We start from the raw sequence: 26,019 nt of genomic DNA on the forward strand, positions 1-26,019 counted from the left end.
TTTACTATTAAATAATGTCAGCCAAACGCCCAAAGAAATACTTTAAATTGCGTTTGATGGATGGCACGAGACCTCGAAACTTGACCACTGAGTTCTAGTAGTTTTGTAAGTTAGTTTAAGGCTACCTCTTTATCTTTCAACCTTTAGTGAGTCCAGACTGCAGTTTCAGAGAGGACACGTGTGAGTGGGAGACTCGGGGAGGATGGACTCTTTCAAAACATGCACCGAATCTAGATTTACAAAATTACGGTAGGATTATATTGACAAGTTCGAGATTTTTAATTAAATTTAGGCTAACAAGTTGTAATAAGGTTTAGATTGATTGAGGCCTTCTGAGATCCACCCAAAAACTGACTAACTGACAGACGTATTGAACGAGTGACGGACTGGTGACTGAAGTGCAGACATCAACTCTTAACATATTGAGAATGTCTCATGTGTGAAATCGATGTTACATTTAATTAATTAAAAGTAATTACATGTAATCTCTTACGTTACTGTTAGGTCCAGGGGTATCCTTTATTTTTCTTCGCGCTGAAGCATCTGACATTTCTCATACACTCTTGTCCCCGACCATAAGCACTGACGAATGGAAGTGCTTACGTTTATGGTATTTCATTGGTGTGACCAACTGCTACAAAACATCGTTACAGGTGGTTCTGCAGTCGTTAACAACGAACCTATCAACACTACTCTTCTTTGTGGATGAAGTAGCAAGTGCAATAAATTATACTCAAATACCGTTGCCAAGCAATTACAGCAAAGCAAAGGTACCAAAATATAATCTCGTTGATATTAGTTCACTCATGAGAATAAATCATTGCTTAATTACGTTTTCATGCGTCTTGAATAAGATCATTAACCTATATGTATACAAGTTTATTTCTTTCTATTTCAGCGGCATCTTATATTTATTTTTTTCAGACTGAGTTAAGTCTATTTAAGTAAACTTCCTTAGCATAAATGTAGTAAAAAGTCCCGGTACTTGTGACTTATGCATGAACGTTTTCTTTAAACATAATACAGCTTGAATTCTTGGGTATTTATGAAGAGTTTGGTGGACAACTTCTCGCCATTGAACAAGTTTCCTTTTCTAAGGAGCCTTGTGACCCAATTTCTTGGAGACAAAGTGGTGAGCGTACACGTAGACTTAAAAACTAAGGTTTATAAATTTACTCAGGATAATGCTGAGTGAAAACTGCCTTACGGACGACTCTTCCATTGCACAGAACTCTTTACTATCTGCATACAGCTCATTTCGTTTATTAGAGAAAAGCAAACAAACAAAATGAAACAACTCAAACTCTGCAAATCATGAACAACCAGTGAGAAGCGCACCCTTCTGAAAGGAACTTTACTCCAAGGGAATGTATGTCCGTCAAATAGGTACTTAATGATACGCTTATCTATACATTTAGCGTTTTTAACTGTCCGACATTGATAACACCTCTAGATATTAACGAACCCCTTGGAATGGAAAACGGTGAAATATTAGACTCGCAAATCAGTTCTACGTCACCAACTGACGAAGATTATACCACCAGTTTAGGCAGATTACACTTAAACGCAGTTGTCTGGTCCGCCGACACAAAGGACAGCAGCCAGTGGCTGCAGGTTGATCTGCGTAATAAAAACATTAGAGTCACGGGTGTTGCTACCCAAGGTAGAAACGGACGTTACCCCCATTGGGTAACGAAATATAGGCTACAGTACAGCAACGATGGACTGAGATTCCAATTCTACAAGGACCCTGGACACACTAAAGTTAAGGTATGTGCAAAATCAACTGAGCTGATCACTCTGAATGTTCGCGTGTTATTTTTTTTCTTAAGTAATACCAACCCCCAAAAGATATAACTCGTTTAGCTGGTATTTTTGAGGCAGAATAACTCTGCAGTTTTCGGTTCCTAAAAGTTTCTTAAGCATAGACAAAAGATATCCTAGCATAACAGCCGAGGGACTTGTTAAGAAACGAAGTTGCCTAATCGCTGTGGCTTAACACTATTCGTTACCACATGTTGAACTTGCACTACGGGTATCGTTCAATAGAAGGGGTTCTTTATGAGTGGACATTTTGCTAATGTAGGTTTTCGCCGGAAACATGGATCAGGACACTGTTGTTCATCACGAACTCAAGCTACCGATCAGAGCAAGATATATTCGTTTTCAACCAGTGGCTTGGATTGGGCAGAGATCTATGAGAGTTGAGTTGTATGGTCATCAGAAAGGTATGTTAATCACTATTTTTTCAATTTAAAGTTAAAAATACCCTGCGAAACTCTTTTTCTTGAACTATATTTATATATCCTCAAAGGAAAACTAAAATAAAATAAAGCAAAATAGAAGTAGAGAAGAAAGTGCGAAAAAGGTTATAAAATTTCATAAAAAAATTAGTAATAAAGGTCGTTCATGAATTTGATTTTTATAACCAAAAGCATGTGTCTTCTCCATAATTAAATAGAATGCCAGAAAGCTCTGGGTATGGAAAACAAAATAATCTCAGATGGACAAATTCGAGCCTCATCCAGCTGGAATGGCTACTCTGTCGCTAGCCGCGGAAGACTATCAATTAAAGCATCTGGAAGCATGAGAGGAAGCTGGACGGCTTCTAAAAATGATCGAAACCAATGGCTACAGATTGACCTGGGAGACAACAATACTAAAGTTACAGGTATAGCCACCCAAGGGGGGCAAGACACCGACCAATGGGTGACTAGTTACAAGCTTCAATACGGGAACGACGGAGTTAATTTTCAGTATTACAAGAAACAAGGTGAAGACAAGGTTAGAGAAAGTTACCTTGCTTTGAGATATACTTCCGTTAACTACGAAAGTTGAAAAATAGGGTCTGGGTTAAGAGGGAAATTCTAAGCCACAAAACCAATACAAAAGTTTGCAGCCATTGCTCACACTTTTCCACCTTTAATAAAGTTAGTGTAAGTCCTTTGCAAGTTAGATCTGAGACTGGAGAGTTCAATGGATAACACGCGAGCAACTGCGTTGCACTTCAAAGGGATTTACAAGTTTAAGGTTTATAAAGGGTGGCTGCACTCGTAGGAGAAACGTTTTTAGAAAAAAATGGGTCTTTTTATAGTCGGCTTGATGATGTCAGACTTTGTAAGATGAAACATTCAGTGATTGATTACATAATAATAATAATAATAATAATAATAATAATAATAATATTAATATTAATATTGTTTAAGTGGCAAAAATAGAAAAACTCGCCCTATCAGCTTGATTACATAAAGTAAGAATGAGGATAACTTAAAGTTTTTTTTTTTTTTTTTTAATAACGGAAAACATTGATTTAGATCTCTATGAGCTCAGGTGAAAGATTTAGGTTTTATTTTTATAAGTTGTTGTTCAATTTCACACGAATTACTATGCTTTCACCTATTGAGGAATTTCCTGGAAACAGCGACCGTGATACAATTGTTCTTCATGGATTGAATCCGCCAATAAATGCCCGATACGTCCGTTTTCGCCCAGAGTCTTGGCAGAACCACATATCATTGAGGGTGGAACTGTATGGCTGTCTTGATGGTAGGCAAAGTTATTATGCATCTGAATTGTATAGAGTCATTTGTAGATAGCAAATTTTCTACAGTTTTTTTGAAGACCCTACTCTTTATTCGCCCTCAGTCTTACATGAGATTTGTAAGGCCTCCGTCATACACTTTATATAATGGGCAGTTTTAAACCGCTTATTTCTGTCAATTTTTGGTATACCACCAGAATGTCAGGAGGCTCTGGGCATGAAAAATGGTGCAATTCCTAATAGACAGATAAGCGCTTCCTCACGTTTGGATGTACACCATGACGCCTGGCAGGGTAGACTAGACTATAAAAGGGTATGGAAAGCAGGATCGTGGTCATCGCGATTTAATGATAGAAATCAATGGCTCCAGATTGATCTGTTTACTCCATACATGAAAGTTACACGAATAGCCACACAAGGCAGAAATAAGCACGATCAATGGGTGACAAGGTATACTTTGTGGTACAGCAATGATGGTAAAATTTTCCAACCGCACAAGGAAGCTGGAAAACCGAAAGAAAAGGTCAATATTGCATTTTAACATTTTAACCCTTAGCATCCTTTTTCGGTATGGAAGGGAGTTTAAGCATTAGAAAGTGATCTTTTTGTTATGGAAATGTTATTTAGTCTTTAAAGCGTGATATCGAATTTGGACGTTCCTTAAAAGAAGCTGTTTCACTATTTCGTGAAGAATATCAATGAATTTGACGCTTTGACCCAGTTCGCAACCTGGAGAAATGGCCAATCAGGTTCACATTTAAAATTAAATTATCCAGCTGGGTAGCAAGGTACGATCCAATGGTTATAGGAACTTTGGTGTCATAAGAGTTGCGAAAATTTTCCCTTGCCATATTGGAAGAGCAATCTGGACCCTGTTACCCACTTGATCCTTCCTCTGAAAATATTCCCAAAGTTCGACCCAAATGGCGGGAAGCAGAACTCGTGGTTCACAAACATCTGCCGACAAAATTGACAAAAATGGCAATTTTCAAAGTGAATTTTGGGTGCGTTTAACTTCAAAAACGAGTTATATAGCCTGGAGAGGGGATCAAAATTGAAAAGATTCACCTTGACGTCACTCCATGCCTATACCTATTTAAATTCTATTTTGTTCCTGAGGAATTCTGAAAACACGTGTTTATATTTTCTGCTTTTTCATTCAGCATTTTAATGGAAACAGAGACCGGGATACAATTATTTATAATGAAATCAACCCACCAGTAAAAGCTCGATACATCCGAATTAGCCCACAAGCCTGGTTTGGCCACGTTTCTATGAGGACAGAGCTCTATGGTTGTCTGGAAGATGTCAGTGGGGGTAAGGACTGTATTTACATTCATGTAGACGTTGTGCGCGCAACATTTTTAAATTGTTACGTATTAAAAATAGCCTTACAAGTGGTCGTTTTTTAGTTGGTGGTCTCGTTTTCAATAGATACACTGTAATTGTAATTTGCTCAAACCTCTCTTTTTTGCAAAACCAAGCTAATGGAAAATACGATGATTTGATTCAATCAACTTAGTTGACAATTTAGGGAAGGGAAACAGCATTAAAAATTTAATTTAGAAGTTTTGTTTTTGAAGCGGAGAATCTTACATGTAGATTAGTAGCAACAAGTAGGGAAGACCAAAGCTGTCTGCATACACCTTACCTTTCATTGAAGCCCCTCAGGTCCTGTCTTTCATACCCATAGCATCCATCAACATATCAGACTGTCGACAAGCTCTTGGCATGGAAAATGGTGCAATCTCTGATGCACAAATCCGAGCCTCTTCTATCTGGGATGATAACCATGCTGCGTCTCAAGCCAGGCTGAACTTTAAAGAATTTTTTAAAGTGGGATCTTGGTCAGCTAAGACAAATGATGTTCAACAATGGCTTCAGGTGGATCTAGGTAGTCAGTACGCTAAAGTTACGCGTGTAGGAACACAGGGGAGAGATGATGCTAGCCAATGGGTAACCAAATTCAAGTTGCAGTATGGCAACGATGAAGCTAGACTCCAATTTTACAAGGAAAGAGGAACAAATATAGACAAGGTGAAAAAATCTCATGGGTTGAAATAAGTTTTCGGTAATCTGCGAAGTAATCTGGTAGTCTACCTATTGGTATTTTATGTTATATATTCCAGTATTCGTCCGCTATTGTCCCCTATATCAATAAAAAATATAAAAACCTCGAGACAGATATTAGGATAGAAATCGTTCATACTGCCGATTGAATGGCAGTGTCAAAAGTATTTAAAGGAACACGTTATATCATTAGGTTATTAACACTTTTCCGCTTCTTTCTCCTAGGAGTTTGATGGTAACTCAGATAGAAGCACCATCGTTTTTCATGAACTAAACCTACCCATCAAGGCGCGCTTCGTCCGCTTTCGACCTCAAGCTTGGTTTAACCACGTGTCAATGAGGATAGAGCTTTACGGCTGTAAAGGTAAGAGTGGAGGACAAGTTAAAAAGCTAAATGCATTGCTTCCATGCGATCGACTTCGTGTCATTGTTTAAAATGCTAAGTGGTTTGCAAGGTCGAGCATCTTGGTGCTTATTCACGCAACAATAAAATTTAATCATGCACCACGATCTTCTGAAGATAAAATTTTTTTTCGTAAAACCTTTAGAATGTCTGGAACCTCTCGGCATAGAAAATGGCACAATAACAGATGGCCAATTGAGTTCTTCTTCCCAACTGGACAATGCTCATGCCGCCATGCAAGGAAGACTGAAATATAACGCAACCGGAGGTTCAAGAGGATCTTGGTCGGCTGGCAATAATAATTCCAGTCAATGGCTTCAGATTGACCTTCTTGATCAAAATAATAATGTGACCCGTGTTGCTACACAAGGAAGACCTGATACCAGCCAGTGGGTAACGAAATACAAGCTGCAGTACAGTGAGGATGGTGAAATGTTCCACTTCTATCGAGGAGAAGGAGATACAGCAGAGAAGGTGGCATTTGTTTTAGTTCGTTTTTTTTTTTTTTTAAGATAAAGAATCAGGAAATCATTATAACAATGTTTAGTCTGTATTAATGTCACTTTTACCTTTGCAAACGAGATGTGAGGTCTTCCAGACACTACGAGGTAACCTCTTGTTATATAAACTTAAAGCAAATTAGAAATTTTTTATTCTTCTATTTTCTTATTCATTTTTATTTATACAGGTTTTTGATGGAAACAAAGACCGGAATTCTGTTGTTTATAATGAACTTAACCCACCCATTACAGCACGCTTCATCCGCTTTCGACCAGTGTCCTGGTATAGTCATATATCGATGCGAGTAGAGCTGTATGGTTGTCGAGGTAATGAAGGAATATCCTGGCAAACCTAATGGCTTCGTTATCGGCACTACAGGAAGAATGACAACAGCAACCATTACCTCTACCTCTACTACTAGTACTACTACTACTACTACTACTACTACTACTACTACTACTACTACTACCACTACTACTGCTACTAATATAACTACTGCTACTACTTCTGCTACCATTACAACTCTCAGTACTAGTACCACCACCACTACCAATGAATACAATAGTTAATTACCTAGCGTTCTTTTATATTTCGTTAGATGACCGTCCGTGCGACGCAGCAATAGACTCTTGCGGATGGAATATTGCACGGGGATGGAAAAGAATGAAATACGCAGATCTTGACAACATCTATCTGGGTACAGACGTTAATATAGGTAGTGACGCTGATGAAGAAGGTGGGTTTTTTTGGTATATTGTTAAAAAAATGGTTCTTTTTACCCAATGCAATACAAATTCCCCTAAAATTTTCCCTACTTTTTCCCCATTTGCTATTTCGCTCCGTTTTATAAACTATACACCTGGATAAGGTTTGACGGTCTCCTCAGAGATTGAAAACTGAAGGAGGGAGTATATTTTGTGGTATTTTTTCTGCTTTAGGAATAATTGGCGATGGAAACTACGAGATCCACTTCCCTGAGAGCAGTCGTGGCCACGTATCATTCTCAGACATTGTGCCGGCGAAAGGGGGATTCACCATTTGCTTTTGGTTACAGACTGAAAATGCTGGTTTCTTTGTTGAATATAGAACTGCAGCATCAGCAGATCAAAATGAAACACTGACCCTCGGGCTCTATTGCGGTAACAACACTTTTGATATTCTATTTGGAAACCAAAGAAGGTACCAATTTTTTATTGTTTTTACTTTATACATGTTAAAAATTCGTGACCTGAAGCCTGTTAGTTATTGAATAGCTCATTAGCAATGGATTGATTTTCCTCAAAGTTTTAAACAAGCTAAGCACTTGAAGTTGGGAAATAATAAAAGTCACTTTTTGTCCCACTACTTTGTAAAATGACGCTGCAATGCCTCTATTATGTCTGCGTAGATCTTATATCATGCTTGGCAGTAAAATTGGCGCTAGAGCATGTCGGCATGTCGATTGAAAGACATACACAGGTTTTCTTGCCCCAGGAATAAAAGAGGAAAAGATTCAAAGCTACTTTTCTTAGTTTAATTTGATGACTTACTTACGGTTTGTGGTGATAACTTTTCGTCAGAGGCTTTTTACATCTAATTATCCTGAGTTCGCAATTAACAAGAATTTGTGAAATAGTGCGACTGGATGCGTATTGAAGTAGCAAAGAGTAACTTAACCATTCGAACAACGTCTTCAAAATGACTAAGGATAACGTCATTTCGCAACTTGATTAGCAACCTGACCATTCGTCAGTAACGTAAAAGAAAGGCCAAGGCACTTTATATTCAATTGCTGGGAGAGCCGTTGAAGCTATTCGCTGAAATACACAAATAATACTCTTGAATCTAATTATGATAATTTGCCATAGGAAAAGCATAAGCTTTTGTGGGATCCACACGAAATGACTTCCACCTTTCGGGCTTGTGTGAATGGGTTACTGGGTGTTTTCCAGCTCATCTATATACATATTTGGAACAGTTAAGTTACCCCACGAAATCTCAAAACATAGGAACTAGTAAACTTTAAAAACAATTTTAAAGTGGTAGAGGTAACTTTTGAGTTTGGCTATGAAGGATAGAGAGAGGTTATATGTCTCTTCACGAGCGTTTTCTTGCTTTCTTTGTGTAACGTTTATGAAGAGATCAATAACAACTTTCTCTGTAAATTGGTTTGTCTGCAAAAGACGCTTTTCCTTCAAATAAAATTCATTTATTCATTATTTTTCATGCACAGTCAATATTTAATGGGCGTGACAGACAACACGTGGCATCACGTGTGTGTGCTATTGGACACTAAGATCGGACTAGTAACCGTATTTAAAGATGGTCATAGGAGTTTTAAGGAACGTCGCGACAAGGCACCCAATTTTGTACTGTGGACGGCAGGTAATAACAACAAGACAAATTATTCTCGCAGGTGGAAAGAATTTAAAGAAAAACAAAACAAAAGAAACAAAGGGCGACAAAAAGAAAAGAGAGAGAAAAAAGGAAATACTTATTTCAAGTTGATTGGTTATATAAACTAAGTTGAAATTATAAATTGGCCACCGTAACGAATAAAAAAAATGACGTTTCGAGCGTTAGCCCTTCGTCAGAGCGAATGGCGAAGGGCTAACGCTCAAAACGTCAGCTTTTTCATTTACAAATTACCGTTTACAATTTACAATATCAACTTAGTTGATATAACCAATTATCTTGTTACCCCCACCGACGCAGCACCACATTCTCTTTAGAAACTTTCAGCCTTTATTTTTAAGTTGATTTGGAAGGTGAAAAATATAAAGCACACACTTTCTTGAGCTGAAGACAAGTGGCTACAGCTCGGAAAGTGGAGTACCGTATCTATTTCATTGGAATATTGGAGGAGAATAGTAGAATCTCAGGGAATGAGACCTTCTTCGATTTATTTTGTTTGATACCGACACATTTCAAAGATGTTACATTGTGAATTGCAAAATTTGTTGAGAAAGGTATCCAGCAATAATAAGATATAAAGGCGTAGAGAAAACTGTATTACGTTAAATTATTGTATTTCCTGTGTCTGCAGGGACCATGAAAATTGGCTTCACGGAACCGAACGAAAGTGATCTAGCTGTTCTTGGTAAACTGAATGGTTTCAATATATGGAGTTCCCCTGTCTTAATGGAAGAGATACTGCGCATGTCATATGGCTGTGGAACTGAGACAGGAAACTCAAAATCCTGGGAAAGAGTCAGGAATGGAATAACAGGAGAAGTCGAGCTAAAAGACTCCAGAACTTGCAAGGACAGAAAAGGCAAGTGAAGTGTTGTGATCAGAAATAATCTAGAAACTTTTATTTCCCTTACACGAAAGTGCTTTTAATCCTGGTAAGCTGTGGAGAAGGAATATTTCAGCTTCCATTCGCCCTTGACTTGTTACCTGCTTGTCATGTCGTAAGGAAACAGAAAGATGGCAACAACAATGCAGATGGAATTTTCAAACCTAAACGTGTGTTGGGTTATATAACAGAATATGAGTTGAGTGTGGGAGTAATCGTTAAAAAAAAACTGACAGTGTCACAGGGTCCCTTTTTATTTATCCGTGGATGCATATACGATCAAATAGCCTTAGGCTCATTGCCTTTATTGATCGCTAGTAACATCGTAGCCTACTTTAGTTACGATTTTTATAAACTTTAAATATTAATTATGCGAGATGAATCGTACATAGATGTTGAAATACAGCGGATCGGATCTATAATTTGCCTATATCACATATTAAGAAAAATCAACGAACGAGACAACCTGGAATTTTTTTTTCTCATTACACGACTTATTTTGGAGTGTTTGAACACTTTTGGGAGTTCGCTAGCAAGATCTAAGCTCTTATTGCCTCGAGAAACGAGCTTTCCTACATACGGATATTAGAACAAAGCACATCAGTATTGAAAATTCCTTTTTGCTGAGAGATGTGATATGTTTTCAGTCAGCAGACTTGTAGCAGATGGCATTACTACCCACGTCAATCAAACTGCTCTTTTAATGAGCCCACTATACGATAGATCACATGATGGCAAGAGCCGATGTCTGAGGTTCCGTTACATGTTGCGGGGACCTGGAGAGAAGGCACTGATAATCTACCAGAGGGCAAAAAACCTTCGTAGAGTACCTATTTGGATATCAAAAGGCACTACCTGGGGAAACTGGGTCTATGGTCAGATTCAGCTTAGCTCTAATTCAGCGTTTCAGGTATAGAATGGTGCTCTGTCTTTTTTTTTTTTTAGATTACGACAAACGAATTAGTAGACCTACTTATTCTTTATTTTCGTCTATAGGACAATACTATCAGCTTCTCAATGTTGTTACAATAGATTATATCAACATAAACCGTCCATAAAGCTAAACAGACAAGTAAACTTTTAATTTGTTTATTTTTTGGATTTTTTTTTCTGGGTTGCCAGACAAACCCTTATCTTTTAGACTTATCACATCCTTACAACACAACACAAACATCACGAGCACACTCAGAAAGCCTTCAGGTACCGGGAACTGCGATGAGATTAATATATCATTGCAGAAATTATTTCATTACTGCGACAGGTGCTGATAAAAGCGGAATTGGAGAAGAAAGAGGACTTAATAGCGTTGACAGGACTGTATATTGACGAGGCAAAAAACTGCAGAGTTAAGCCATTGTCGGCGAAAGAAGGTGGAGTATAGCAATGAAATGAGATAATAATAATAATAATAATAATAATAATAATAATAATAATAAAGAGTATTTCTATAATGCACAACTCCAATAAATTGCCCGTGGCGCTTTACAACAAATAAAAATGAATTATAAACAAACTACATTTTCTAACATTCACTAACAAACATTTTAAAAAGATAAGTTTTCAAAACGCTTTTAAAAATGTCAACAGAAGACATTTTTAAAAGCGAAGGGAGAAGAATTATTTTTCTTTGTATGAAATTGCGTAAAAGCACCACTGCCAAATACTTTATTGTGCTTTTACAGCTCTTGAAATTGTTATCGTACCAATCTGGGGCGATGATGCTGCTGTCATCTGCGCTCATGAAGTGCCCATACTTCGTGTCCAATGATACTGACCTCTCAGTCTTAACGTTATGGCCTTCATCTGCGGTTACTCTTTCAGCTTGCAGCGAGTACTTAACGAATGAAACAGGATACTTCTTCTCTCCTTCATATCCTGGAAATCTTCCAGTTGACACGTTGTGCAAATGGCACATCACCGTCCAACAAAACCACATCATTCGATTAGAATTCCAAGAATTCCTACTCACGAGCCACCCCACGTGCGAGAAGTGCTTCCTTCAAATCTTTGACGGAGGTGATGAATCTACGCCTGTGATAGGAAAATATTGCGGCCATACGTATCCCCCGGTAGTCGTTTCTTCATCAGAACATTTTACGATTGTTCTTCGTTGTGCTCAGGGTTTGCGGATGGCAAGATTCAAGGCCTCTTATTATTCTATCAGAGGTATGTTGTATTTATGTGAGTTTGTAATTTTGAAGTAATATCAACCTGCTTTATATATACATAAACGTTAACGAAATTGAATCAAAAGTTGTGGAATTCAAAGTTAAAAATCCAATAAATGACCAAATCAATGTAACTTGCGTTTAAAGTAGGCTTATTTGGTCTCCTGGTCACTTTTTTAAACATGAGTTGGAAACGTTTCAGCGAGATGAAAACCTTTGTCAATTTGCTTGCGGTAGAATGTTTGATGAGGGGCAGCATTCATCATACTTCCAAACAATGAAAGGAATGCTAAGTGAAATGACTTATTAATGGAGTAAACTTGACGAAACTTGATCTTTCTCCACGATCTCGGGTGCTGCAATTGATTTCACAACATTTTCGAGTTAAACATTCCACCTAAAAAAAAAGAACAGTTCTTAACTGTTAATAACAGCCGAGTTAAGGATAAAAAAACACCGTGACAAAGCTATTACCGGTAGTCGCAACTGATGCCTTAATGCTATATATACATTTTCCATTTTTTAGCTCAAGAATTGGGAGGATCGTCTTGCTCACTTCGTAGAGGTATTTGAAGCTTCATCAGTAGACAAACTATAGAAAATGATTTTTTTCTCTAGATTTACTTTCCAAAGCATGCAATCCCTGAAAGATGATGGTAGATATTAAACTAAGTTCGGAAATCCTTTTTAGACTGTCCATCAAGCTGCGAATGTAAGGAGTTTGGTGAAGTATACGACAAGAGGATTCTACTTATTGGCAAAAAGCTGCTGGCTGTACCAAGCTCTCTTCCCTCAAATACTGGAGCAGTGTATGGTTAACCATTTTCTTAATTATCATCATTATCACTTCTCATTATGTTAATAACAACCATTATGTTAATAACCAGGCAGTCTGCTTGCATGCACGGAGGGAGTTAGCACGAAGCCTACGGCAACCGTCAAATGGCATAATTGAACTCAATCTCGCCTTTTTTTCCTTTTCAGCTGTTTGAGTTCTGAAGTGGATTTTAATGCAAAAAGAATATACATATTCAGTTTTTCTGTTGTGTTTATTTGAGGCCTAGCGGAAAAGGGGAAGGTGTAAACGTCATGCCTTAAATCAGTACTTGTACATGTATTTACATGCACACATTAGGCTGTTTATTAATGATTCTGGTCAAGAGGATTATTCCAAGGATTTTCCTCCCTTATCAATCATTCTTTGTCAATTGTAGTCTGTTAAGAAGGTTTCCTTGTTTTGTTATTTTGGTTCAACTTTAGTTCCTTTTTTATGAGGCCTGAATTTTTTTTTCCTTTCAAGTTAATGCATCACTAACACTGACATATCGAACAGGTTTTTACGCAATAATTGGATCTCGCAACTTCACGAGAGGGAATTTTCAGACCTTACAAGGCTAGAGTATATGTGAGTTGAAGGCCATGATCTCTGTGTTTGTAAGTGGCAGTGCTAGGTATCTGCTTAAAATGTGCAGAACGTTTAAGATATCAACAAAAACATTACATTAAACAACCTTCTGATTCTTTACAATATTCTAGGTTACACTAAGACAAAAATACTGTATTCATAATGTCAGCCATGTATCTGCAGAATTTATAATGTAAGCATGGAGAACACAGTTAGGGTAGGATCCTCTAGGTTTCTTTGGCCGAATTTTAAAACCTGGATCCAGAAGTCAATTTAATAACTTATGTGTTTTCTCTGTAACAGTGACCTTAGCTTCAATAATCTGTTCCACTTAGATGAAGAATGTTTTCAGAACGTGTCTTCTGTCACTACACTGTGAGTATTGGATGGCGCTTATAGATTACTAAATCACTTTTTAATTTTGAATTAGTTTATTCGAGAGAGAATCCTCAATTACAAATTTGTTAAGGTAGTTGTCATCTTCCTTACTTCAAATGTCCCTAGGCCGATAGGGACATTCCTCTCCACTGCTTCATTTAAGTCAACATCTTGGAGGCATCTCAAATGACAAGATCAGGGGGACGTGGTTGCTTGTTTGATTGGAGAGATAGTGGGCTAGGTTGACAACGACTTCCCCGCTGAATACGAAAGCTTCTCAGGATTGATGCAAAGTACAAATCAGAGTCGGGTTTTCAAAGCTGGGTTAAGATAACCCAGGATTAGTATAAAATTTGATTTCAGGTCTGAAAGTTCAAAAAGAAAATTTAGTTTAATTCGTTTTGTTTACAATTTGATCATTAGAGGCTCTAGGAAGGATATGGACAATTGTTGTGAAAAGGCTCTTTAAGAGAGAAATTAAGAAGCCTGGATTTAAATTTAACCCCGAAGCATCGCTATTAAATCTTCAATCAACCGGGCCCATTGCTTCAGAGGTTTTCTCAATGCATCTATATCGCATTATAATTTTGGTTTGATCAACTGAGTGGATAACTTATTTTCGCAACCGTACAGAGTCCAAAAGCTGACGTTTCATTCACTGCGACGAAGGGTTAACGCTCGAAACGTCAGATTTTGAACTCCTTACGGTGGCTAATCTGCCAGGTGACAAAACAAAAAAATTCTTTGTGACTCTCATCCACGCAGCTTCAAAGTTTCTATAGAAACTTACCCCCCTTTATTCATTGGTCTTGCATTATGTTGAAAGGAACTTTTAGAACCTTACTAAAGGTTTTTCTTGTGTTCTCTGCAGGAGACTGAATTCTAATTTTCTTCGAACTCTTCCTATTGGAGCGTTCAGCAAACTCCCTAATTTACACGTCCTGTGAGTATCTCTAAATATAGTCTCATTCTTCCACATTAAAACGAAGATCGACAAGAACTCGATTGAATGAGCTTATTTCTTTTATTGCAGTGATTTAGGAAGAAACCTTCTTAGCAGCATCAGAAGTGGGGTGTTTCATGGACTGTCAAATTTGCATGTTTTGTAAGTGCTCATTTTCAGTAAAGGTTAAAAGCTGACAAAGATTGAGAAACTTCAAAGAACTCTTGATTTTTTTTTTAAGGAGTTTACGTGCAAATCAACTGACGGGATTGCAGTATGGCGTTTTTGACAACAAGAGCAATATTACCCATTTGTAAGTAAACTGAGGAGTTACTGATGAATTTTCTTCTAAGCCAATCGCTTAGGTCATATCTAAGCTTTTCAAAAAAAACCGTAGGGTTAAGATAAGGAATTAAGTTACACAGAGACGCCATATGTCTTACTTCATACTCTGATATCTGATTTCTAATTTCTATAAGGTACCTTCAGGAAAACAGGATAACGGTATTGCCAAATGGCTTGTTCGAAGATCTCTCCAGACTGGAAGTCTTGTGAGTGCTGAAATGAGCTAATACTTTCTCAGATTATTTCATCTGTTGTAAATAAGGGAAAAATTTGATAACTTATTGTTGAAACCGTAATAGTTTTGTTTGTGGGATTTTGATTGTGCTTATTGTTAGAATCAGGCTGTAAAGTGACGATAACATGCACCTGAATGGGTTTTTAGCTGAAAAAAAAATTCGCCCATGAATCGTGCTGAGGTTTCTGTTCAATGTTTCTTGTTCGACAGAAATTTAAGCAGCAATGAGCTGAAAACAGTGACAAGGAAAACCCTTCAAGGGCTAAGTGCATTAAAATATCTGTAAGTAATAGGAATTGTCAACCTTGAGAAAGTATTTTTGTGGAAATACATTTTTACTGAACAGTTGTGTAAGTGTAATGTACTTAGAAGTAAGTGAGGTCAGTGGTGAAAGCGCAATAGTTTCCTGAGCTGGATCATTCTGAGACTGAACCAGAGGACTTGTGGGTAAAAAAACCTTTTTCTCGAGTTCACCCTTGCTCCATGATCAGCATCAGTTTAAAATAACTATTTGTGCAGTGATTTAGTACTATTCTTCTCCATTAAATCAAGCCTGTGTGCAGATATTCAACTTCTAATAAGAAGGTTTGAACAGATCAATCAGCTGTTCTTCTTGTTTGATAAAACAGATACTTGGACAACAATAGACTCACTAATGTACCTCCAGATGCTTTTAACGACCTGACTAGCCTCAAGTATCTGTGAGTTTTTACAATCTATATTTTAATGGCTATGTATTTTTGTTGATACAAATGTATACTTCGTAGTGACAGTACTGATCTGTTGACGCAATACAGGTGTATATAGATAATCCAATATTTTATTTCAGTGAGACAAATGTTACGTGCACGAATGACCAACAAATGTCCGCTAACAAAGCATATATGAAAATAGACTACCGAGTACGATATATGGCACGCAACAAAAATGTAACAACAAGCAGTTACCCATTTCAACTATTATTTAATTAGTTTTACATTGTCTAATTTACTTAGGTTAAAGATTAAGTTAAGCAGTTCATAAAGCAGGCTTACAATCCTTCATGCCGTGTAAGTGTTCGTCGTCTTGATCAACTTCCAATTCCAACATCCGCCGACTGAAGACCACAGCACTTGGCTTTCTTGATTCATGACTTTCTTTCTGTGTACACAAATTCTTCCGGTGGACTCCATAATAAACTCTGTATACTCTTTCTTCTTCCTCTCTCGACTATCGTCTTTTTCATCTTTTTCTTCTCTCCGGATATCGCAAGGTCAAAAGGTCATAGCCTTGTCACATCATAGCTTCCACAAGTTCAGTCAGCAAGCCACGAGGGTAAGCCCTCGGGCAAATCTCCCTTATACTTCTCACAAGCCAGCTTTTATACATTTACTTTAGTTATCTAGAATGTTCTATTACTATTTATAGCGTATTTCAAGTTGTACTATTTTTGGAAACTGCTGAGTCACATGAAAGAAGTTTCTGGAATATTACAGATTATAGATAATTCTAGAAAAGTCTGGGATTGCGTGACAGATTCAGTAAAAATAGTTCGATCCTCGTAACACAAAGTAATTCAGATGCAAACTGATGTCGTCTTTTTCAAAATCCAAACAGGAAACTAGACCGTTTCATCCTTTGTTGCTACGCTAAGAAATCGGTCGAAGGAGTTACCTGTGATTCTCCAGCTGATGAGTTCTCGAGCTGTGACGACCTCATGAAGAACAAAACGCTTCAGATCTGCATTTGGATTCTGGGAATCCTCGCCTTCCTTGGCAACCTTCTGGTTATAGTATGGCGGATCATTGATAAAGAAGAGAACAGGGTTCATTCGTTCTTGCTGACAAATCTTGCCGTAGCTGACATGTTTATGGGTGTCTATCTTTTGACAATAGCAATTGTGGACGCGAGATGGCATGGTGAATATTTTAAGCATGACATGAAATGGAGGGCAGGTATAGGCTGTCAAATTATTGGAGTTCTATCCATGCTCTCTAGCGAGGTGTCTGTGCTGATTTTGACAGTCATCACCATCGACAGATTTATCTGTATCGTCTTCCCTTTCAAGTTCAAGCGTCTTACTTACAAGTCTGCCGTATCCACCTGCGCAGCAGTGTGGATACTTGGCATAGTCATCTCTGTGATTCCCATCACTGGAATAAAATATTTTTACGATGAAAGTGGTGATTTCGGTTTTTACAGTCGCTCAGCTGTTTGCCTTCCTCTTCAACTATCCGAAGAAACACCTGCCGGCTGGGAATATTCCGTCTCCTTTTTCATCGGCTTAAACTTCGTTTCTTTCACGTTTATCTTGGTGGCGTACGTCTTAATGTTCTGGACGGTTAAGCGTGCTGCCCGCGCTGTTCGGTCGACGAGTATGAACAAAGAATCTGCAATGGCCAAGCGACTTATTTTTATTGTGATGACAGACTTCTGCTGCTGGATGCCTATAATTATTATCAGCATTTTGTCTCTGACAGGAAATTTTTATGATCCGCACAAAATTGCCTTCGTGTGGATCGCAGTGTTTGTTCTTCCGTTAAACTCTTCCCTTAATCCAATCCTGTATACATTTTCTACCGAGAGAACGAAACGAAGTTTATCCAGACAGAGGAAAAATATCACTGGTATGGTTATGAAGACCTTGAATAGTCGCGCTGGAGGTGGGTCGAAAAATAGTAAGATTTACCGCTGCAATAAATGTTTGATATATTTTCTATGGACTTCGAAGGTGGCGATGTCTTTGAAAAAATGTAATTTCCTTGTTGTATCTTAAATGTTTTTCAAATCTACCACTTTCAGTGGATTACACGATTTCAAAGTTATCACAAGTTGCATACTTGCAATCCGTCTTGCACTCCTTCCTGTGAAGATCGATTCTGTTATGCAGGTGTATTATTGCTCAATCAAATATTTTCTAGGAGGTTGCATAGTGTTGTCGTGTTATCTTTCCATTTCTATTTCTAGATCAATCTACTATGGACTACTTGAGAACGTATGCTGAAAACACTTTGGTCTCCACTGCCGATTCCAGTCCCCAGCCGGTTATAAGAGTTGTGGAGAAACGGAAACAAAAAAGTAAACAAGTGAACACTAAATTAAAGCTGATCGAAGTAGTGGATATCTTGAAAGAAGACACTGCAGGGAAGCGTTCAACTGTAAGTGCCTTTCTTGGGATACAACAGTAAACTTTTGGATAAAGATAACTATTAAAGTAAAGTAAGGTAGGTTTCAAGCGTACACGTATCGTTTTCATCACAGACCAACCTTGTAATAAAATCGATATTTCCGTTGGTACTTTTATCAAATGTCTTTCTATGCAAATACCAAACGATATCACGAGCGAGGAAATTCTTTTATTTCCTCTTTCCGCTGTCTCCTTGTGATGTAGGGTTACGTCACCGCTTGGTGCGAGGAAGAAGGAGTGCTGGGCATGGTATTACTGAAGTACTTCGGAAAGGAAATGAAGGAAGACTGGACTCGAGAGATCGATATAGTACAAGACCTATCTAGTAACGAAGATCCGCATGACAATCTTCTTCATTATCGCTGGCACTCTAAAGGCAAGTGGCCATCTAAAAAAAAAAAAAAAAATACATCCCTCATTTCATAGATTTAGCAAAAAGCGAAAAACGAAAATCCACGGCAAATTGAAGATTCTCTGAAAAGCAATAGCATCTTGTTTAAACAGTGATACAATTCCCTTCATGAATGGAGGAAGCCTAGTTGATGGGTTCTTGAATTGAAATTAAAGAATTGGGCCTGATGTTTTGCAATACAGTTGGCTAGGTCATGTGTCAGATAGGTAGAAGTAGAAGAAAAAACCTAGTTTTGTCTCAGGTATCAGTGGGCTGCTAAACTTACAGGTTGTGTCTGCATTATACCACTGTTGTTGTCGACTTTCAGCGTCTGAACAGAGCATTGAATATGGAAATAAGAAGATCCATGAGATACAAGGAAGTAGTTGGTAAGTTATAGTTGGCCAAACCCTGAAACTCATATAATATGTAGTTTTGTTGAGAAATTGAACTAAGAACAACGACATGGCTATAGAAAACCTTGAATTATTCCAACTTAGTTTAATTCGGTCTTAAGAAATTTGAAGTGCATTGTTTTATGCATTACACTTTTTTACCGTATCTGCTCTTATTGACAATGCGAGTGTAGATTTATCACTCAATGTTTACTCTTACGCTCATCTCCTAACTGGTGGTAATTGATCCCTTCTGAATTTGTTAAGGCTCATTTGTTACGATTTTGAGTCGAGCTCCACTTTGGAAGATTTTCTTTCGGAGAAAGGAATTGTTATCGACTTCGACGCAGTATGCGCTGTAGCTTGTGACGTCATCAGTGCCATAGAACGTCTGTTGGATTATCAGATGGCTCATAACAACATCACAACTGGCAACATTTTGATCAGCCAGTGTTCAAGAGTAAGTGAGTGACTATTTCTTAGAGTCTAAAAACGTTCGCAGACCTTTGGTAGCATCATTTAGTCGTTAATGGCCGTTGAATTGTTCATGTCTCGCCTACAGTCTCTCAATAACTGATAGATGCGTTGTGGTGTCAATTCTGGTCTAATGGGTAATAACAGATGAAAGGTAGAGGGACGTTTTAAATCGTGTCTCTTTATGCGTTAGACAAAGTTTTCGGAATGATTTCCACGTGAGAAGGTTTTAAAAATCGTTTCTAAAGACCTCTTTTAAAAGTGCCGGTACCCATTTCATAATTACCTGAAATTAGTCGTCTTGGCTTTGCTAAGTTAACAACAATAGAATTTTATCCTAGAGCGTGGCCAAGAAGGCTTTTAAGCGTGCAAATAAAAAAATTCAGAGCTAATCCTCCCATTATTAATGAAGTCCACGAAGTAAATTTTAAAGGATGGACTATTTTTCCAGGTACCTCCGATCAAAGCCGTTTTGGGTGGATTCTCTCAAGTGTCTACCGTAAATGGTGCAGGTGCGTTCATAAACTCGGCTGTCGACGAACAGAGTTGCCATGGCCAAGACATTGAGCAGTTTGGACATTTGCTAGCTACCTTATTAGGACACTGCCATGGCTCCAGTGAATACGTTAAGGTAAATACGGTCTAGAAACAGCGCCTTTGATTTGCAAATGGTGATCCCTGTTAAAGTGTTCGGTCACGATTAAGCGCTGCTTGAAGATAGTTTACCGTCTTTTAGTAGGTTTTCTTAGCTTTAGTGAACACGATTGAAAGCTGGTATCTTTTATTTTTCATCTATTTGTAATACTTTATCAATTAATTACGGTGCAGCAAGAGTACGACGAAAAACAGCCCCAACTAGTGCTCAAGACCAGTCTAGTGTATTTCGTCGAATTATCTTACCTCGTAAAGGCCGTTGTTATTTTAAGTTTCGGCACTAGCCTCATAGTAAAAGTGGAACTCTTCTCTCGACCTCTAAAAAAGTGGCACCGATTCATACAAAGCTGTAAATAAGCATAGAGTTCTCTTGTGCAGTGCATACACATGAAATTGGCTGATTGACAACGGAGCTTTCTTTCTTTTGTTTTGTTCATGTTTTATAGTTGCATGAGATTATGAACCTGTGTTTCGAGGATACAGAGAAGAGGCCTAAAGCAAGTTACATCCGCGAATTATTGGAAGAAACTTGGTGCGCTGAGGGAGTTTGGGATACATACCTATGAGGAAACTAAAAAAAACTTTCGAAATTGGTTGCTTCATCACACTTGGTACCGCGTTTGAAATGGTTGCATGAGTGAAATCAACGATTTCTCAGAGTATTTGGTCAGCTTTTTTACATTACCTTTATTGAAACAAAAAACGTCCACCGACTATTTGCCGAACATTGCAAATTTGCTGTATAGGTGTTCTCTATCATGGATAGGTCGTCGTAGAATCAGAAAACCACTGCCTTACGAGATGACTACGCAACTATCACATTTGGTAGATTTTAGAAATGTTTGTCGATTCCTTATTTATCAATAATGATGATAATAATAATACTAATATTGATATTTAAACAGGAAGCTCTCTCACCCATAGGTGATCTACAGAGAGGTCCTGATCCAAAATAACATTAAATTGTGAAAAGTACGTACACAAATTGCAGGTATTAAAAAATTTCAAAAGTATGCTATAGATTAAAATATTTAAAAAAAAAACGATTTCTAGACTGACATATAGTGCCAGAGTTCTTCAAGTCACTCTTCAAGGCATTCCAGTCTTTGAAGGCATGATAACGGGTTCTTTGTCTACCCGAGTTCCGTTTTACTGTTGGAAGTTTAAGATGATCTTTGCAACTAGTGTTGTATCTATGTACATGGCTGTTTCTAGATAATTCCAATTTGTGAGATGTACTTCCATTCGCGCATTTATAAACATACAAACAGCGATGGAAGTGCCTGCGTTGTTTTAAATTTAACTAGCCGAGCTGATTGAGAGCACCGGTTGCAGAAGAGTACAATGGTTTATCTAGAGTTCTGTGTAACACAGATGAGGTAAAATGCGCGCTATTGACCATGTTGCGTGTAAACTATGACCATAGTGCGTGTAAACTTAAAGCTATTCTAGAAAAGCAGTAAAGAAAACCTTTATCAGTTTACCTTCAGTTGGTAATAACCCATTTTGAGTCGAATTTGGGAAAAGGCGAAAAAACCTTTTTGATCAGTTGCCTTTTGCTTGTGATGTAAAACAGTACTTTGCATGGGTTGTTCTACTGGTAAACGAAATGAAAGTCAGGAGCTCATTTTAATATAACTTTTTGAAGATGCTGCTCGATGCATATGAAGTTTGTAAGTATTAATTCAGGGGATGAAACACCCAAGGCCTCCAAAGTAGAAATTTGGAGATTTTAAAAATTTATGTTACTTTGAACTGTTCATAGATTTTTTTCAGGTCTGGTTCTCGCTATTGCATAAATAGCGCTCTCTACTGCGAGGATTGTGCATCATACGTATCTATAACTGAACCGCAGTTAAAAATATATGAACTTCATATATTCATCGTATCTGATTGATCATCACGGGTTTATTACGACTCGACTTAATGGCCTGCTACCAGTTGGGTTGTTAGCTCAATTGGTAGAGCGCTGCACTAGTATCGCAGAGGTCAGTGGTTCGAGTCCCGTACAGGCCTGATTTTTTTCAGGTCTGATTTTCGCTATTGCATGAATAGCGTTCTCTACTGCGAGGATCGTGCATCATACGTGGTATTTATGGATTTTGGCTGTTCAGCTTCCAACACAGTACAGTGATCTCTTCCTGCCCAACTGCAAAGCACATCTTGATTCCAAAGAGATACATGAAGAAATTAGTCTCTTTCCACAACTAATGCTAGCATCTTCTGGTCCTTTACTTGGCAAGGAATCTGTGTGGGCAGATTTGACATCAATCTGTTTTGAGAGCACATACAAGCTGGCAAGTCTTGACCAATCAGAATTGAGTACATTGCTTAAAGTTTACCTCACCTTATATCAGAAAGAGACAGAAGCCTCACTGAAAGTGTCTGCGCTCTACAAGAAGTATAAGTCTTTAAGAATCGGTGGTGAGAGGTATGGTTCAACAGCGGATTCCAGGCTTTGCCCTTAGGCTCGAATAATTGCATCATGGTGTGACAACAATGGAATTATTAGCCCTGGAATAATTCGCTATTTCATTATTCACAGTTTGGAGATCAAGGGACAGCAGAACATTCATGGATTTGCTGTTGTGGACTGGTTAAAGTCATCTGAGCAAGACTTTGGTTATGGTAACCCCTGTCTGTTTGGTTTGCCAAAGAATTTGAGAATGCTTGACCAGCAGTTTTCTTGCTTGTCCAGAGAATCCACTCAAAGTTTTTATATGCCAATCGACTTTATTGTGGACAAAAGTACATTGTAATGTCTGCCATTTTCAGGAGATTCTTGCTTGAATGTGTTATTAAGAATGCTGTGAATACTTAAGAAAGTTAATATGGTCACACTGAGGCTGCTTTCTGTCAGTGCAAAAAATTCTAATTTCTTATTTTAAGTTGTTGGCTTTTCAACTTTTGTACATTCAAGTACAATGTACATGTTCAGTGGCATTTTACTTGTTTGATGTTGTAATGTTACAGGGTGTCTTGAACCTGGTCTCAAATATTATTGTTATGACTTTAATTTCAAGAGGGAAACTATCATTGATATTACTTCTGAAATTTAAGAGCCTAAAGGTTTGTTTAAAGCAATGGAAAGTTATAAAATGGAATTCCAGTTTTGTTAATATTTCTCTGCAAAAGTACTAAAGCTACAAGAGAATTGATATCATGATACCATCAGGAGCTTTAGATCTTATATTTAGAAATTCAGGTACAGTTTTCAAATTTCTGTCCTAAGAGCTTGAACAGAATAGCTAAAATCTGATAAAGGTTCTCCCACTCCTGAAACATAAACTATTTACTTGACATCTCCCTTCCTGTTTTAGGCACTTTTTGCGAAAGTACTCCTATCCAAGTTCAATAAATATCCGTGTGACAGCAAAAAGTAGAAGATATGCTATAAAATTGTGATTTACAGAGTGAAATGAAGTTACATTGATAAAAATGTAACAATCCTATTTTGTTGTGAGTAGTTTTTGAAAAATCGGAAGCTGTGTAATACTCAGGTGGATGAAGTGTAACACTGTCCCAAAGTATTCAAATTTTTTATAGATGCTAATTTACCACAAAATGACCCACCCACACAAACGGCCTGACTGCCTCAAATAGACCAATCTGTTCCAATAGTTACTCTGTCACCCAAATAACCGTACTGTCTCAAATGAACCAAATACAATTTGTTCCAATGGCTCAATTATCTCTAGTGATCCCATCATCTCTAAAAACCCAATCCACACAAATGACCCAACTGTCTCAAATGAACCAATCTGTTCCAATAACCCAATTATCTCTAGTGACCCCACCATCTCTATAATAATGATAATAATAATAATAATCAACTTCATTTAAAGAGGGTAAAACACATAACAGTATAAAACTGACAAACCAGTGGCCCTCTTAAAATATATTACAAATAATTATTGAAAAAGATTAAAACTAATTATTTATGGAAAAAGATGAAGAGCTAAAAATCTAAAATTACAAAGTTTATTAAAAGTATAAGATAAAATGTTCTAATCGTTTATAACTATTCTTAAAAAAATCTAACATGGCCTTCTTAAAACATTTGATAGTAGGTTTCATTCTTATGTCCAGTGGTAAGGTATTCCAGAGGCGTGAGGTCGATACTGTGAAAGACCTACCTCCCTCTGACTCCCGTTTGAATCGGGGACAGACGAGGTTTAGTTGTCCATGTCTGCTTGATCTTTCATTTATGTCTGCATTTCTTACGAGCATTTGGGACATATAAGGTGGACAGTCCCCAGACAATCGTTTGTACACCATTAGTGACCTATTTACTTTTGCCTCATGAAAGAATGGAACCCAATCCAATTTCCTAAACAGTTGTACGCTATTCGCTTTAGTGTCAGCTCCGAGAATTACACGTGCCGCGCGTCTCTGAAGTTTAAAGACTTTCTGCAAATTCTCAGCAGAACAAGATGTCCATATGGTTGATGCAGAAAGCATTGTCTGCTTGATCATAGCATTATAATAAAGTTTCCTTTGATCAATGGGCAATAAAGCGTCTTATTTTTCGCAGCACGGCAATTCTCTGCGATAATTTCGTGCATAGATTTTCGACATGTTGGTCGAAAGTAAGCTGGCTGTCAATCGTGACTCCTAATAGTTTATGCGAGTTCACTTGTTCAAGTTCAGTAGAATTAACGTTTAACTGCAGGGTGGACTGTTCCATTTTCTTGGCTAAGCGTTTACCAGTGACAAGCATAGATTTGGTTTGGTTTCATTAAGGATCATTCTATTGTCAGCTGACCAATTCAAGATTTCATCAATATCCGTCTGAAGGCCGACCGAGATATCATTAGGAGCCGTCGTATAATGGGTGGAGTAGCTAATAGTTGTGTCGTCAGCATAAATATCAGCCACGGAGTGCTGAAGTGTTGCAGGTAGATCATTGATAAAAACAAGGAACAAGATTGGACCTAATATGCTGCCTTGTGGGACTCCCAATGTTAAGGCCCTTTGGGTAGAATGGTGTCCGTCTATATTCACATACTGGCGTCTGCCACTCAGATAGTCATGGAACAGGGGTAGACTGCTCTCACCCACTCCAAGAGCCTTCAATTTTGACAATAGTAGGTTATGGTCAATCAGGTCAAACGCCTTCTTGTAGTCAATAAAAACAAGTCCAGTGGCTTTATCATTGTCAACGTTAAACAGTAACTGGTCTACCAATCGAATAAGCGCAGCTTCAGTGGAGTGCGATTCTCTAAACCCTGACTGGAGAGGGTGGAATAAGTCATTCTCTTTCAAGAAGTTAACTAGGTATTCATAGATGTGTTTTTCCAGCACTTTCGAAAGAATAGGGAGCACAGAGATCGGTCTATAGTTATTCTTTTCATTCCTACTGCCGTTTCCTTTAAAAACAGGGGTAACTTTTGCGATCTTCCAGGCATTACGGAAGATCTGTGTAGACAGGCAGTGGTTCAGTAACTTCGTCAGCGATGGAGCAATTGCTGGAGCTGCAGTTCTTAGTATTTTGGCGCTGATGCCGTCATCTCCGCTGGCCTTATGGGTTGGGATAGATAACAGTAACTCTACAACTCTCTTCTGAGTTTTTCTTGGAAGGTCAAAAGCACTATTGCCTTGACTGGTAGAAGTCATCGTTGGGGGGTCAGTCTGCGAGCCAAGCCCAAGTGCAGCAACCAGTTTCTTTGGTTG

General features: G+C 38.0%; 1 protein-coding gene and 1 pseudogene across 2 annotated transcripts in view; both read left to right on the forward strand.

Moving 5' to 3' along the window:
• The window catches only part of LOC111343657 (uncharacterized), a 30,162-nt gene extending 8,333 nt beyond the window's left edge, over window positions 1-21,829 (forward strand). The window contains exons 17-53 of one of the 2 annotated variants that reach the window (XR_016000852.1): window positions 148-249; window positions 505-770; window positions 1,027-1,132; window positions 1,454-1,770; window positions 2,087-2,228; window positions 2,462-2,784; window positions 3,405-3,546; window positions 3,739-4,064; window positions 4,705-4,858; window positions 5,235-5,578; window positions 5,837-5,975; window positions 6,160-6,488; window positions 6,703-6,841; window positions 7,114-7,251; window positions 7,454-7,694; window positions 8,728-8,879; window positions 9,541-9,772; window positions 10,444-10,702; window positions 11,054-11,162; window positions 11,614-11,958; window positions 12,487-12,525; window positions 12,652-12,769; window positions 13,294-13,365; window positions 13,669-13,740; window positions 14,615-14,686; window positions 14,777-14,848; window positions 14,928-14,999; window positions 15,166-15,237; window positions 15,477-15,548; window positions 15,896-15,967; window positions 16,863-17,908; window positions 18,213-18,403; window positions 18,637-18,808; window positions 19,152-19,212; window positions 19,486-19,682; window positions 20,144-20,323; window positions 20,793-21,829. Coding sequence is in view for 1 of the 2 variants with exons in the window: in XM_088759182.1 (XP_088615308.1) it covers window positions 148-249; window positions 505-770; window positions 1,027-1,132; window positions 1,454-1,770; window positions 2,087-2,228; window positions 2,462-2,784; window positions 3,405-3,546; window positions 3,739-4,064; window positions 4,705-4,858; window positions 5,235-5,578; window positions 5,837-5,975; window positions 6,160-6,488; window positions 6,703-6,841; window positions 7,114-7,251; window positions 7,454-7,694; window positions 8,728-8,879; window positions 9,541-9,772; window positions 10,444-10,702; window positions 11,054-11,162; window positions 11,614-11,958; window positions 12,487-12,525; window positions 12,652-12,769; window positions 13,294-13,365; window positions 13,669-13,740; window positions 14,615-14,686; window positions 14,777-14,848; window positions 14,928-14,999; window positions 15,166-15,237; window positions 15,477-15,548; window positions 15,896-15,967; window positions 16,863-17,908; window positions 18,213-18,403; window positions 18,637-18,808; window positions 19,152-19,212; window positions 19,486-19,678; window positions 20,144-20,323; window positions 20,793-20,912 (7,001 nt within the window). In the remaining variant the exon portion in view is untranslated. The remainder of the gene's footprint in view (window positions 1-147; window positions 250-504; window positions 771-1,026; window positions 1,133-1,453; window positions 1,771-2,086; window positions 2,229-2,461; window positions 2,785-3,404; window positions 3,547-3,738; window positions 4,065-4,704; window positions 4,859-5,234; window positions 5,579-5,836; window positions 5,976-6,159; window positions 6,489-6,702; window positions 6,842-7,113; window positions 7,252-7,453; window positions 7,695-8,727; window positions 8,880-9,540; window positions 9,773-10,443; window positions 10,703-11,053; window positions 11,163-11,613; window positions 11,959-12,486; window positions 12,526-12,651; window positions 12,770-13,293; window positions 13,366-13,668; window positions 13,741-14,614; window positions 14,687-14,776; window positions 14,849-14,927; window positions 15,000-15,165; window positions 15,238-15,476; window positions 15,549-15,895; window positions 15,968-16,862; window positions 17,909-18,212; window positions 18,404-18,636; window positions 18,809-19,151; window positions 19,213-19,485; window positions 19,683-20,143; window positions 20,324-20,792) is intronic. The other variant, XM_088759182.1, reaches the window with a different exon arrangement.
• A 165-nt stretch (window positions 21,830-21,994) lies between these two features.
• LOC148732153 (uncharacterized) lies at window positions 21,995-24,855 on the forward strand (annotated as a pseudogene).
• Window positions 24,856-26,019: the final 1,164 nt, after the last annotated feature.

Source organism: Stylophora pistillata, chromosome 4 (genome assembly GCF_964205215.1).
Source record: "Stylophora pistillata chromosome 4, jaStyPist1.2, whole genome shotgun sequence".
Lineage (NCBI taxonomy): Eukaryota > Metazoa > Cnidaria > Anthozoa > Scleractinia > Pocilloporidae > Stylophora > Stylophora pistillata.